At 42.8% G+C, this 15406-nt stretch overlaps 1 protein-coding gene across 1 annotated transcript in view; it reads left to right on the forward strand.

The window, feature by feature from the left end:
• The first annotated feature begins 1634 nt into the window (after window positions 1-1634).
• abcg4a (ATP-binding cassette, sub-family G (WHITE), member 4a) overlaps window positions 1635-15406 on the forward strand; it is a 37067-nt gene continuing 23295 nt past the window's right edge. The window contains exons 1-2 of the mRNA XM_029701714.1: window positions 1635-2306; window positions 8361-8607. Of these exons, the coding sequence (XP_029557574.1) occupies window positions 2259-2306; window positions 8361-8607 (295 nt within the window). The 5' untranslated portion in view covers window positions 1635-2258. The remainder of the gene's footprint in view (window positions 2307-8360; window positions 8608-15406) is intronic.

The raw sequence follows: 15406 nt of genomic DNA on the forward strand, positions 1-15406 counted from the left end.
AAAATCTATAGGTTTACCAAAAGTTCCCGTGTGGCTCAGTTGGTAGAGCATGGTGTTCGCAACGCCAGGGTTGTGGGTTCGATTCCCACGGGGGCCCAGTACAGGAAAAAATGTATGAAATGTATGCATTCACTACTGTAAGTCGCTCTGGATAAGAGCGTCTGCTAAATGACTAAAATGTAAGTGATCATCAATTAAGAGCAGTCAGATTAAGTAATGGTGAAATGTCTTAACAAAAGAGAAGAGAATCATATTAAAAGTAATATGAGCATTGCATTGTGAAAGGCAATTACTTTATATTAACATGTATTGCAATGTCAAACATGTATTTCTAGATGAAACACTGATTAAGTTTGGTGAAAAAGTGACTATGATTTAGTGTAATGTCCTTAGTCAATTTATATTGTCCTTAGTTTCAAAAGAATTGCCTTTTTGATAATCTGTTTAGAGTTTTGTACTAGGAGTTTTGACAATGTACCACATACTTGTGAAAATTGCACCAACGCTATAAAAAAAACTGTATTATGAAATCGTTCCTATGCAAATGTAAGGAGTGCATCTTTATAGGTCAGCTGTCCAATATGCATATACTCATCTTAGATCAATTACTGACTTTATCTATGATGCACAAAGTCACAGCAAATTACATCAGAAGAGGGGAGTAGGCCTAGTATTTTCTTAAACAGATATGTCTAGAATAGTTATTCATTGTATTTATATTTTCTTATTTAATTATAGGGCTATTGTACGGAATAACTGCAATTGCAGCCATTAATCTTATCATTGGACTTAGTGGACTATCACAATTATCATTGTGCAACTATCTTTTTAAACAGATAGTGTCTTATTCGTCTTTAAATGGTTAGCCTGTCTTTGCAAGCATCCACACGCGTAAGGTACTTTATCCCCGCTCAAGACGAGCATGACATAATTGCTTATTTATGGTACCTTATGAGGTAGGCTAATATTCAACGTTGGCTGGTGAAATAAAAACACTCAGACCAAATATGTTTTGGTTTCTTCCCACGGAGTGATTTTTAGGGCGTTATTTGAACGGGAGTAACCCCGGCTGTTTCACCGAAAATAACCCGGGCACTGCAGCATCAGCACCAGACAGATGCGCAGGTGCGGTCTTTAAAGAGACCGCGCGCGGATAAATTCACATCAGTGGGTGCATTCGATAGCCTACAACCTACGTTTGTATTGCTTACATCACTAAGATGAAATAAACAAACAATGGATTGGTGTATCGACTTTTCAATCAGATTTTTTTGTAGCTTTGGACAACGGCACAGGCATAGGCTACGACATTTTCGTCAATGCTTATAGGCTATGTGCCAAATCATTCCAAATCGTTCTGCCCAATAAGGAATAGCAAAAATAGTGCGATAAATATTTGTAATTGCACAATTCAAGTATTATTCTGCTGTGTTATATGTTAATCGCATTTGTAAACTACTGTTGGCACCCCATAATGCAACTTTGTGTGGGGTCGGTAGCCTATAGGTCTACCAATTTCTGTTTTGATTTCATTCAGATGAAAACCCATAAGCCCGATTCATATGTGTCCTACACATAAAACACAATAAACACATCATCATGGCTCTATAAAGCATTCAGCCCGGGCTTCCTGTGGACTATCTCCTCGCAAAACCTGCCAGTAACGCCCTGAAACCCAGACCGACGGGCGTGCCAGAGAGGCACTGACCGGCAAGATAACCGTACTGCGTGCAATTGAGCTACTGCAGCAAGCCAGAAGAGGACGTGGAGACTAGACGGAGGAAATAAAATATAATCTACACCGCAAGGACGTTTGTGAGTAGTCTGATGGGTGTTCTGGATATGGGAATGAAATAAGTAAAACCCATCTGATTTAGCCTATAACCTGTCAGAAATCGAACGCACTCCTGTTTGATTGACTAAAGATGCAGCATTTGTTGAATTATTAATCTCGGACAATCATCATACCACACTTGTTCCGGTCAGAAGGGGGATTTTATAATTTTCGACAATAATTGCGGTAGATATTGTGTGCAGAACGTTATGTAGCCTAACAAGCACCGAGTGATCTTTTTTTGGGGGGGGAAAACATCGTTTCCTCATCCTCCATCGCGCCGTAACCGAACCGAACCTTCATGGAGCCTGGAACACAGTGACGATCTTTGCCTGGCACGGGACTGAGATCGTTGGGAACCATCTCTTGTTGCTGGGTCTGCTGTTTCATTGTAAAGTGATGAACTGAGCAGTTCTCTTCATAAATGGGAACGGAGTGCTCTATTGTTGGTCAAGTCAACACTCAAGAAAAGGTATGTTGGATTAACTAATGCATCATTTGTAAATGTTTCATAATGCGTAGAATTGAAAATGAGCTGTTTATATTTGTGTGTATTGTGTTTATGCTTGCATCTAGGCCTGTGTGTGTTTGTGGAATAGCAGTCTATTTCAGATCATGCATGTATTAGTGATGTAATGCATGGAACAGCATGGAACAACCTCTCTTCTTTCACTCAGTCCACCCTCCTTCCAAACACCTCAGGATTGTACAGTATGTTCATATTAGCCCATGTGCAGTACAACCATAATTAGGTTTAGCCTTTGTTCTAGTGGAGAGGTAGAGAGCTCAAAGAACACAGCTTCAATAGATGGTTTGATGTTTACCTCATCATAGGGAACATAGTAACAGGTGCCTCTGAAAGAGAGAACCTGTGTCACTTCTCTAGGCTATTACCAAGTAATTACTCATTAAGACAGACAAGCACTGGATTCCTTACTGCCAGGAATGTATCAGCTAAGGCTACGGACGAAAGACATTAACCATATGTCTTTAGATGTGACACCTTATTTCCTCCCCATTCCATCACGTGGCCAGGCGGCAGGGCAATTGCATGAGAGAGGAAAGAACAGGGCAGCCTTGATCTCACAGAGAGAGACCCCATTATGGTCTGTCTGTCTGCGTCCATAATGGCACCCTATTCCTTTTATAGTGCACTACTTGGGAAAGGGTGCCATTTGGGATACACAGGTTCTGTTGGGATGAACCCATTATGGTTCGTTAGGGTTCTGCAGAGCATAATGTGATAATAGGGTTCTGATAAAAAGTAGCACTCTATATAGGAAACATGGTGCCATTTTGGATACAAATGGTTTGTAAAAATGCTGAGTCCATTGGTTTGTCAGGGTTCTGTATAGGTCTTAAAGCAGTGTGCTAGTGGTCGGTCGGCTTCTAGGGCCTGAAGCAGTGTTCTAGTGGTCGGTTGAGTTCTAGGGCTTAAAGCAGTGTGCTAGTGGTCGGTTGAGTTCTAGGGCTTAAAGCAGTGTTCTAATGGTCGGTCGGGTTCTAGGGCATAAAGCAGTGTTCTAGTGGTCGGTTGAGTTCTAGGGCTTAAAGCAGTGTGCTAGTGGTCGGACGGGTTCTAGTGCTTAAAGCAGTGTTCTAATTGAAGTTCACTAATGGAATGTCAATCAATAGAAGCCATGGTCAGTTGGTTTTCTCCTTTTCCACAATCTAGGATGTAAGGTTCGAGCCATGCTAAACAGAATTGACACTTTACAGTAGGCCTATAACAGCACCACACAATGCAGATTGGAGTTTTCTTTATTACGTCTGTCTTAAGGGCAACTCTACCTTCAGGGAAGAAACTGATGTGATACAGTGTTGGTTCTTTGCAGTTTTGCTGTGAGATATGTTAGCTGCACTGCTGTGTATCATTTCAACTACAGTTGAAACTACAGTTGAAGTCGGAAGTTTACATACACAGTTTGGAGTCATTAAAACTAGTTTTTCAACCACTCCACAAATTTATTGTTAACAAACTATTGTTTTAGCAAGTCGGTTAGGACATCTACTCTGAGCATGACACAAGTCATTTTTCTAACAATTGTTCACAGACAGATTATTTCACTTAGGCACACTGTATCACAATTCCAGTGGGCCAGAAGTTTACATACACTAAGTTGACTGTGCCTTTAAACAGCATGGACAATTCCAGAAAATGATGTCATGGCTTTAGAAGCTTCTGATAGGCTAATTGACATAATTTGAGTCAATTAGAGGTGGACCTGTGGATGTATTTCAAGGCCTACCTTCAAACTCAGTGCCTCTTTGCTTGACATCATGGGAAAATCAAAAGAAACCAGCCAAGACCAAAGAAAAAAAAATGGTAGACCTCCACAAGTCTGGTTCATTCTTGGGAGCAATTTCCAAACGCCTGCATCTGTACAAACAATAGTACACAAGTATAAACACCATGGGACCACGCAGCCGACATACTGCTCAGGAAGGAGACGTGTTCTGTCTCCTAGAGATGAACGTACTTTGGTGCGAAAAGTGCAAATCAATCCCAGAACAACAGTAAAGGACCTTGTGAAGATGCTGTAGGAAACAGGTACAAAAGTATCTACAGACTTCAACTGTATGTGGCAGCTTAGGCCTATGCGACTTCCTATTGACTTGATACACAATAACACACTTCAAACTACCTCTAATATGTTGTCAAGTATACGTCCATTGCTTGTAAGTGTGCTTTCTCACACTGCAACTTATTATAAAGCTCTTTGTGGATAAATCAAGCTGTCTGAAGCTAGGCAGTCATAAGGGGCTGCAGCCAGCCGCACCTACAGTATACTCTGATGACTCACTGACTGGGCCTTTACATATTGTAACAGGACTAGGTGTTGAGCAAATAAATTGCTGCATTTCTACCTCCTACCCCATTGAGACAGAAATCTGAACCTGCAAAAAGACAGTACTTTACAGGTAAAGCCCCATGTCTGTATTCAGAAAGTTTTCCGACTCCTTGACTTTTTCCACCTTTTGTTATGTTACAGCCTTATTCTAAAATGAATAAAATATTTTTTACCCCTCATCAATCAACACACAATACCCCATAATGACAAAGTGAAAATTAATTGTTAGATTTTTTTTGCAAATTTATTAAGAATAAAAAACAGAAACCTTATTTACATACCTATTCAGACACTTTGCTATGAGACTCGAAATTGAGTTCAGGTGCATCCTGTTTCCTTTGATCATCTTTGACATGTTTCTACAACGTGATTGGAGTCCACCTGTGGTAAATTCAATTGATTGGACATGATTTGGAAAGGCACACACCTGTCGATATAAGGTCCCACAGTTGACAGTGCATGTCAGAGCAAAAACCAAGCCATGAGATCGAAGGAATTGTCCATAGCTCTCCAAGACAGGATTGTGTCGAGGCACAGATCTGGGGAAGGGTACCAAAACACTTTTGCAGCATTGAATGTCCCCAAGAACACAGTGGCCTCCATCATTCTTAAATGGAAGAAGTTTGGAACCACCAATACTCTTCCTAGAGATGGCTGCCCGGCCGAACTGAGCAATCGTGGAAGAAGGGCCTAGGTCAGGGAGTTGACCAAGAATCCAATGGTCACTCTGACAGAGCTCCAGAGCTCCTCTGTGGAGATGGGAGAAACTTCCACAAGAACAACCATCTCTGCAGCACTTCACCAATCAGACCTTTATGGTAGAGTGACCAGATGGAAGTAAAAGGCACATGACAGCCGGCTTGGAATTTGCCAAAAGGCACCGAAAGGACTGTCGGACCATGAGAAACAAGATTCTCTGGTTTGATGAAACCAAGATTGAACTCTTTGGCCTAAATGCCAAGCGTCACATCTGGAGGAAACCTGGCACTATCCCTATGGTGAAGCATGGTGGTGGTAGCATCATGTTGTGGGGATTTTTTTCAGCGGCAGGGATTGGGAGACTAGTCAGGATCGAGGGAAAGATGAATGGAGCAAAGTACAGAGAGATCCATTATGAAAACGTTCACCAGAGAGCTCAGGACCTCAGACTGGGGTGAAGGTTCACCTTCCAACAGGACAACGACCCTAACCACACGGCCAAGGCAACGCAGGAGTGGCTTCGGGACAAGTCTCAATGTCCTTGAGTGGCCCAGCCAGAGCCCGGACTTGAACTCGATCGAACATCTCTGGAGAGACTTTAAAATAGCTGTGCAGCGACGCTCCCCATTCAACCTGACAGATTTTGAGAGGATCTGCAGAGAAGAATGGGAGACACTCCCCAAATACAAGCTTGTAGTGTCATACCCAAGACGACACAAGGCTGTATTTGCTGCCAAAGGTGCTTCAAAAAAGTACTAAGTAAAGGGTCTGGATACTCATATAAATGTGATATTTCCATTTTTATTAGTAATACAGTTTAAACATTTCGAAAAGCCTGTTTTTGTGTCGTCATTATTCGGGTATTGTTTGTAGATTGATGAGGAGGAAAAAACTATTTAATCAATTTTAGAATAAGCCTGTAACATAAATTGTGGAAACAGTCAAGGGGTCTGAGTACTTTCCGAATGCACTGTAGTGTACTGTATATTATGACTGCCTAGCTATGAGCTTCAGACAGCTTGAGTAGAACGTTCAGTCGGGAGTCAGTCTTCCAAAAAACATTCACAACAATATTGTGACAACGTGCAACCCATAAATAGTGTTGGTGTTGCTCTGCCTGCCTGCCTTTCATGCTGTAGTAGGGAAACCAAGTCCCCCTTAGAATAATTCATAGGAGCTAGAATCAATAGAGCAGGTTTGATATGCGAGTTACAAAACAAGGGAACCAGAAAAAAACAGACAGGTTTCGTGTTCCAACCAACCTTCGATAGGAAGGACTTTTTTTTGTGGTGTGGTAAGCGTAGGTGTACAGGTAGTATAAAATGTGTGTGTGTGTGTGAAAGCTAATGTGAAATATTGGTGTATTTCCTCTTAATTGGCTTGTGTGGTGCTACGTGTCTCCACGTTGCCCAGGCCAGAGTGAGTGGGGAGTCAGGAGTGGGGGAGGGGGGATACTCCGTGTAGGCCAGGAGGTTTCTCGTGAATTAGCCATTTCAGCACTATAAGGCTCTGCTAGTCTGTAACCAAATCCTCCACTCCTCGTACTGGCCGGGAATCAGATCCCTCACATCCAGCCTGTCTATACTGTAGACCTAATAAAACCTCTTACAGCATTATACAACTAGACCAAATCTGTGTCCCAAATGGCCCCCTATTCCCTATAGGCCTCTGGTAAGAAAGTAGTGCACTATATAGGGAATAGGGTGTGACTTGTGACGTCTATAGCCCTAATCACATTAGCACGGCCAAAACCATCGAACCTCTAAGAGCTTGTCTAGCATGTCTGCAATCACTACAACACTGTTTCCACTGTCTCATCATCGCTATTCACAGCTTTATATAGAGCAACACCATCCCTACATTACAAACTGATTGTCCAGGTCATGTCCTTATGGAGTAGGCCTGGCAGAGTTTGTTTTTCAGTCAATCAATGTCAGTTAGTCATGTCATCATTCACTCAATTGCTTGATAATCTATCACTTTTATTACATTTCAATACTCAAACCTCCAAGCCCATGGCAGAGAATTGGGTCTATCTATATCCCATGGTATGATAACATAATATGGATCTATTCTGCCCCATTTGCTTTGGGATTTAACAGAATATCCAGCAAACCAAAATTGTTTCTGTGAAAGTTCCCAGAACATTTGGTAGGTCGCAGCAAATGTTCTCATAACACAAATACTGTCCTGTCATGCTGATGACTATAGAATATTTGTATAAAACATTTGTCTGGTGTTGCAAGAACTTTCCTAGAACCCATTTAATCTATTCTTTAAAGGTTACCAGAATGTTTCATTAGGTTGTTGGAACATTCTGGTGAGAACATTGTGGGGACATCATTAAAGGTATGTTCCCAAAACACAAATTCTGTCCACTTGTGTGGATGATTCTACATTGTTTCTTCTATAGTGTAAAAACAGTCACCTGATGTTGCAAGAACATTCCTAGAACACATTTCATCTGTCTTTTGCGTTTTGGGAACATATCTTTTGGGATCTCCATTCTGGGAATGTTCTTGCAACATCAGGTGAATGTTTTATACAAACCTTAATCATCAGCATGACTGGATAGTTTTTGGTTTAAGAGAACATTTTCCGCAACCTCACAAATGTTCTGGGAACTTTCACAGAACCAATTTTGGTTTGCTGGGAAAACATTACTGTTATTATATTTTCTGGAAACCTAATAGCTTTTGGAGAATGTTCTGTGGTTGTTGTTACAGATGTTGTGCACAACATTTTAGTGAATGTTAGGAGAATATTCCTTGGAATATTCTCCTAATGTTAGATAAAATTCTAACTAGAACTTAATGGGAATTTTAGGCAATGTTCTGGGAATGTTCCTGGTTTGCTGGGTAACCTACTTTTAGAATCTCATCTCATATGCCCACTCATCACAATAATAACATGTGTAATAATAACATGAAATCTGTAGTATTATAATAACTGACAGTTTTCCCCCTCTTTTCCAGTCTGTTAGTATGGCTGAGAGGACGTTGGAGACGTCTGTCTCTGTCAGCATCCCCATGGAGGAAACCAAACTCCCTGGGGGTGGGGGTGTGCCCACGGAGGCCCCGCTGCTCACCCACCTAAAGAAAGTGGAGAACCACATTACGGAGGCCCAGCGGTTCTCCCACCTGCCTCGGCGCTCTGCTGTGGACATAGAGTTCACTGAGCTGTCGTACACCATCAGAGAGGGCCCCTGCTGGAGGAGGAGAGGTACTGCAGCCCACACACCATCCAGACATTATGCACCACCCCTACACCACACATACTAATGATAGATAGGTAGCTGAGCTATACATCCACACATACACCACCTCTACAAAAACAATACAACAGGGTCATATTTGTTAGGGCGCACTGTAGCAAAATGTCTTCCAGAGTCTTATTGGACAAGTTCAGATAGTCCCTCCCTGTTTCAGTCAGTTTTCTTTCATTTGATCCCTAATGAACACGACCCTGATAACATCACAGAGCATGATGGCCAAGTCATGAGAATCTTTATTTGGTGATGGCTGTATATATCATATAGATGAATTTATGTATCTACAGTTGAAGTCTGAAGTTTACATAAACTTTAGCCAAATACATTTAAACTCAGTTTTTCACAATTCCTGACATTTAATCCCAGTAAAAATTCAATTTTAGGTCAGTTAGGATCACCACTTTATTTTAAGAATGTGAGATGTCAGAATAATAGTAGAGAGAATTTTGTATTTCAGCTTTTATTTCTTTCATCACATTCCCAGTGGGTCAAAAGTTTACATACACTCAATTAGTATTTGATTACCTTTAAATTGTTTAATGTGGGTCAAACGTTTCGGGGTAGCCTTCCACAAGCTTCCCACAATAAGTTGGGTGAATTATGGCTCATTCCTCCTGACAGAGCTGGTGTAATTGAGTCAGGTTTGTAGACCTTGCTCGCACACGCTTTTTCAATTCTGCCCACAAATTTTCTTTGGGATTGAGGTCAGGTCTTTGCGATGGCCACTCCAATACCTTGACTTTGTTGTCCTTAAGCCATTTTGCCACAACTTTGGAAGTATGCTTGGGGTCATTGTCCATTTGGAAGACCCTTTTGCGACCAAGCTTTAACTTCCTGACTGATGTCTTGAGATGTTGCTTCAATATATCCACATAATATTCCTTCCTCATGATGCCATCTATTTTGTGAAGTGCACCAGTCCCTCCTGCAGCAAAGCACCCCCACAACATGATGTTGCCACCCCTGTGCTTCACGGTTGGGATGGTTTTCTTTGGCTTGCAAGCCTCCCCCTTTTTCCTCCAAACATAACGATGGTCATTATAGCCAAACAGGTCTATTTTTGTTTCATCAGACCAGAGGACATTTCTCCAAAAAGTACGATCTTTGTCCCCATGTGCAGTTGCAAACCGTAGTCTGGTTTTTTTATGGCTGTTTTGGAGCAGTGGCTTCTTCCTTGCTGAGCAGCCTTTCAGGTTATGTCAATATAGGACTCGTTTTACTGTGTATATAGATACTTTTGTACCTGTTTCCTCCATCATCTTCACAAGGTCCTTTGCTGTTGTTCTGGGATTGATTTGCACTTTTCACAACAAAGTATGTTCATCTCTAGGAGATAGAAAATGTCTCCTTCCTGAGCGGCATGACGGCTGCGTGGTCCCATGGTGTTTATACTTGCGTACTGTTTGTACAGATGAACGTGGTAACTTCAGGCGTTTGGAAATTACTCCCAAGGATGAACCAGATTTGTGGAGGTCTACAATTTTTATTCTGAGGTCTTGGCTGATTTCTTTTGATTTCCTCATGATGTCAAGCAAAGAGGCACTGAGTTTGAAGGTAGGCCTTGAAATGAATCCACAGGTGCACCTTCAATTGACTGAAATTATGTCAATTAGAATATCAGAAGTTTCTGAAGCCATGACATCATTTTCTGGAATTTTCCAAGCTATTTAAAGGCACAGTCAACTTAGTGTATGTAAACTTCTGACCCACTGGAATTGTGATACAGTGAATTATAAGTGAAATAATCTGTCTGTCAACAATTGTTGGAAAAATTACTTGTGTCATGCACAAAGTAGACTAACTGACTTGCCAAAACTAGTTTGTTAACAATACATTTGTGGAGTGGTTGAAAAACAAGTTTTAATGAGTCCAACCTAAGTGTATGTTAACTTCCGACTTCAAACTGTATGTAGACTCAAGCTATACCCGTACACACATTACTGTAACTGGTGTTCAAACACTTTGATAGAGATGTGATCATGTCCAAAGCAGCATCATTCCTGGCAGACCTTAGCAGACCTATCTTGGTAGATTTTCTTACTCCTTGTACTCTTCTTATTCTCTCTGTGTGTCTGGAGTATCCAGCTCAAAGGACCAATGATCTGTAGGCAATACACACGCACACGCACATGCACACGCGCACACGTCTGTTCTACCAGGCTGTGTGGTTGCTGTATATTTGTGCTGTGTTCAGCAGAGTTTAGACACAATAAATAATTCACACTAGCAGCCTGCCCCCTCCAACCCATCTCACGATGTACGATACACCCAGGTTATGGGCTACACCAGGCAGACAGACAGGCCCAATATACGATTGATCTGCACATGAAATATTAATGGCATTTAAACCCACCAGCCTGATTAATGAGCAACTTCGGAGCCTTGGAGTCTCCAGAATGACGCAAAATGGTTCTGGTTGGCCGTACCTCTCTGTCAGGGCAACGTCCTCCTTAGACCAACCCCTACACCATGTCTTTGTGTCTTCTACGGGTTCTTTGTTTATAGGCTACATGGCGCATATTACTACAGTATGTTTGATCTTATCATACATCCTGTCTTTCTACTGTTGTTTATCTTATGTTGTATTGATGTCCATTATGGGTGTTGGGTAGATGTGTATTCCACTGTGTTTGTAGAGGGGCTCTGTGCATTCAACTAGTAGATAACACAACCACAATCATTGAACATGAAGCATGGTGTTGCAGTAAGTCAGATCTACATTCCATCACTACTGTTGTTGGTCTTATGTTATTGATGTCCATTAGGGACAGTGTGGTGGAAGTGGTCCAGTACCTTCATGTCTAGTAGTAATGATAGTAGAAACAAAAGGGGCAGACAGTAATGGAATCACATGGTCAGACTGGGAGACAGTGTGTGTATGTGCGTGTGTGTGCGTACGTATGTATAGTGCCAGCATGCGCACATGCGAATGTGCGTATGCGCCTGCGTGTCTGGGTCCAAATGGGAAACGGGGTAGAGAGAGCGATTCCTGACTGAAGGCTGGTCTGATCGATAACTAACCCCTTTGTTCATGCATTGAATTGTAACGTTGTTACATCAGCATTCTCCATTCAATCAGTGGTTTTCACCCACTGTTTTGTTGTTCAACTCTGCATGTAGCTAACCTCTCCTAGCCTTTCCCCGTTATCCATATACACATGTCAAGGTATGTCTGTGGTCTGTGCCCTTATTTATATGTGTAGCTACATGTATTGTAGCCTATCCCAGTATTGTATGAAGAAGTGGTGTCTGTCTCCCATAGAGGCTGCATAGAGGCTGCAGACTATATCTTCAGTTCATTGAGAGACTATTTAGAGTTTGACTAACATAGATAACATAGATATGCATAGGTGGATGTCTAAGATAAGATAATGACTGTGTTATCCCTGTGTGGAAATACAGGAGGGTGTGCATACATAATAAAAACACAATCAAGCATAGACAAGGACATATACAGGCAATACATACAGGTTGAAAAAGTGCAGTTCATGAGCGATCAATGATTCATCTGTAAATTATATACACTCTACACATCAGTACATGCCATCAACTACAATATCAACTAAAGGCCAGCCAACTGGTCCTACTAGTGGTTTTTAATATAGTATTGTATGGAGAAGCTGAGTCTCTCATATAGAAGCTGAATACTGTACGTTATTCAGTTCACACAGAGACTATTTTGAGTCTGACTGAAACCTTCCTGGCATTAGCCCTATTTAACCCTTCACTGCGTCGTATCTCTCTCACAGACCCACTGCATCCCTAGAAGACTCTACTACCTGTTACTTATCATTTGGTTCAAATGTCATTATATTCTAATAGGCTTAGTCATTAGATTGAGTAATATTTTTTGGTTCTTCCTTTTTTGAGCCACCTTAAAAAAATTCCTTCATCAAAATGAGCAGAGAGAGAATGAGATCCCTCTGCAGTGTAAAATTAAACCTGTATAATGAGCAGCAAAAACGTGATGGAGCTGAGCATGGTGCTCCAGGGTATGCTTTTGCACCCAAGAGTTATTATGAAGATCTCAGCAGAAGGGTGGGGGGAGGAGGCTGTGGAGAGGGGCCCAGGGAGAGGGCCATAATATCTCAGGAGTCTGTGTGATTCTCAGAGAGAGTAACACAACACATTAGGGTGAAGAGGGAGCTGTAATAACAGATGATTTCTGAGATTCAGCTGAGAGAGAACTCGGAACATAAAGGTTGAGAAGGAGCCGTAATATCTGAGGATTTTTGTGGTTCACATGAAGTGGAACTGGATGCCTAAGGAGAGTCAATCAGTGAGAGGACCATTGCTTTGATTGGTCGGCTCTCGAGTGGAGTAAAGACCCAGAGATGTGAGGGTCAGGTGGGGCATGGCAGCCACCCCTTCTCATTCATTTTTATAGTCGCCATCCCTGGGATGCCCATTTATGCCTGGGAGAATGGATGAGGATAAATAAGGTTACTCCTTAGACGGTGTTTCGTGTGGAGGGCATATACCTCCAACGGGAGATTACGGATGACGTAACGTCAGTTCAGGCATGGAGTGTGGGTGTGTGAGTAATTTGAAGCTGAGGAGAGGGGGTGGATGGCGTTCTGAACAGAACAGAGCCTCGAGTGGGTCCTGTCATGCAGCTCCCCCCCGCAGGTGTCTGGAGCTCTGCCTTCTGTTATTTACTGTTATCTGGTCCACACACGCATATACACACACACATCTGGTCATTTCTTCACTCCTCACGTCCCACAACGGCTCTGCTTCATTCACAAGGCCTGTGGAATTTCAGCTTGTAGGTAACTACTGGCACTAAATCATTTAGACATATTGAGTATGTTTACATGCACAGAATAATGCTATTATTTTGGATAGTCAGATGAATATAATAGTTTGTTTCAAACATTTAAATGCTTTGCAACGAGAACGATTTCCCTAATCATCCTGTTTACAGTATATGGACACATCTCAAACCAGGCTTGCTTGGACTGAAGACTGTGTGATGCACTCTGATCTCCTGTGCTGTCCCACAGAGAGACTGAAAGTTCCAGACTACCCTGAGCCCATAGCCACATGAGAGCAGTGTAAGGGAGGCTGAAGAAGGGTGTGTGGGTGCGTGTGTGCGTCTGTGCCCATGCTGGTGTCTGTGTTTGGGTCTCTGTCCCTCTCTGCGTGAATGGGCAAAAGTCTTACCGTATGTGACATAAACAATATGGAGGAAGTCATCTCACCTCTCTGTCTATGACACAGCAGACAATGTGAGGGTGAATAACCACATCAGTATGCGACATCAGCAACACAGGGTTAGACTCCACCCGCAGCAGTAGGTTAGATCATTAGTATGCGCCACACGCAGGCAGAGCTATTTCTCTGACAGGAGGCTGCTCCCCTGTCTGTCTGTGATGTATCCAATGGATGTAATACACTGCAGGGGAGGGGGAGGAGGGGTGAGGATGTGGGTGGCAGCCATTAGACATCAGGAGTAATGTGCTGGGGATGAAGAAGGGTGTGTGTGTGTTTGTATGTGGTGAAGGTGACCTGTAATATTGCCAGAGGGTTTCAGTCACAGTCAGACTCTAAATAATCTCTGTGAACTGAATAACCCATTCAGCTTCTATATGAGAGACACAGCTTCTCCATACAATACTGGGATACAATACTATATAATACTGTATTAAAAGACACTAGTAGGACCAGCGGGCTGGCATTCAGTTGATATTGTAGTTGACATAGTGTACTAATGTGTACTATGTATGTAGTGTACAGATGAATTGTTGATTATGAACTGCACTTTTTCTACCTGTATGTATTGGCTGTATACAGTGCGTTTGGAAAGTATTCAGACCCCTTCACTTTTTCCACGTTTTGTTACAGCCTTATTATAAAATTAATTAATGTAACGTCGACGCAGGGAGTCAGGAAGCAGGTGCAGTTAGTGAGTTTAATATTAACGAACATAGAACGATACAAACCAAGAGAAATGTCTGACAGGGAAACAACCAATACTGCCTGATAACTGATAACAAAAGAGTGCTATATAAAGGGTAAGTAAGGAGGGAGTAAGGAAGTCCAGGTGTGACTGATGATGAGACGCAGGTGTGCATAGAGATGGGTGGCCAGGACCGGTGGTTAGTAGACCGGCGACGTCGAGCGCCGGAGAGGGGGAGCAGGAGTAGACGTGACAATACCTGCCCCCGGCGCGCGGCTCCAGCCGCAGGATGAGGACGGCGAAGGTGGAATTCTCGGATGATGTTGGGATCTAGAATGTCGTCCACTGGAACTCAGCACCCCTCCTCTGGACTGTACACCCCCCCCCCCCCCCATGACGTCGGAAGTCTAGGAGTGATCTGACAGCAGAGGCAGGGCTCCCCTCGATGTCCAAGGGAGGCGGAGGGGGGTTGTGGGGGACGGCATCAGCCAGGACACCAGGAACCACTAGCCTGAGGAGGGAAACATGAAAAGATGGTAAGATCCGGTAGTTAGTGGGGAGTTGTAATTTGTAAGTTACCTCGTTGACCCTCCGGAGGACCTTGAATGGCCCCGGGGACTCAGCTTCTTACAGGACAGGAGGAGCGGGAGGTTCCTGGACAACAACCACCCGAGCCACTGCCTGTTCACACCGCTATCACCCAGAAGGCGAGGTCAGTACAGGTGCATCAAAGCTGGGACTGAGAGACTGAGAAACAGCTTCTATCTCAAAGCCATCAAACTGCTAAACCACAATCACTAACTCAGAGAGGCTGCTGCTCACATTGAGACCCAATCACTGGGCACTTT

This window comes from Salmo trutta, chromosome 19 (assembly GCF_901001165.1).
Source record: "Salmo trutta chromosome 19, fSalTru1.1, whole genome shotgun sequence".
Taxonomy (NCBI): Eukaryota; Metazoa; Chordata; class Actinopteri; order Salmoniformes; family Salmonidae; genus Salmo; species Salmo trutta.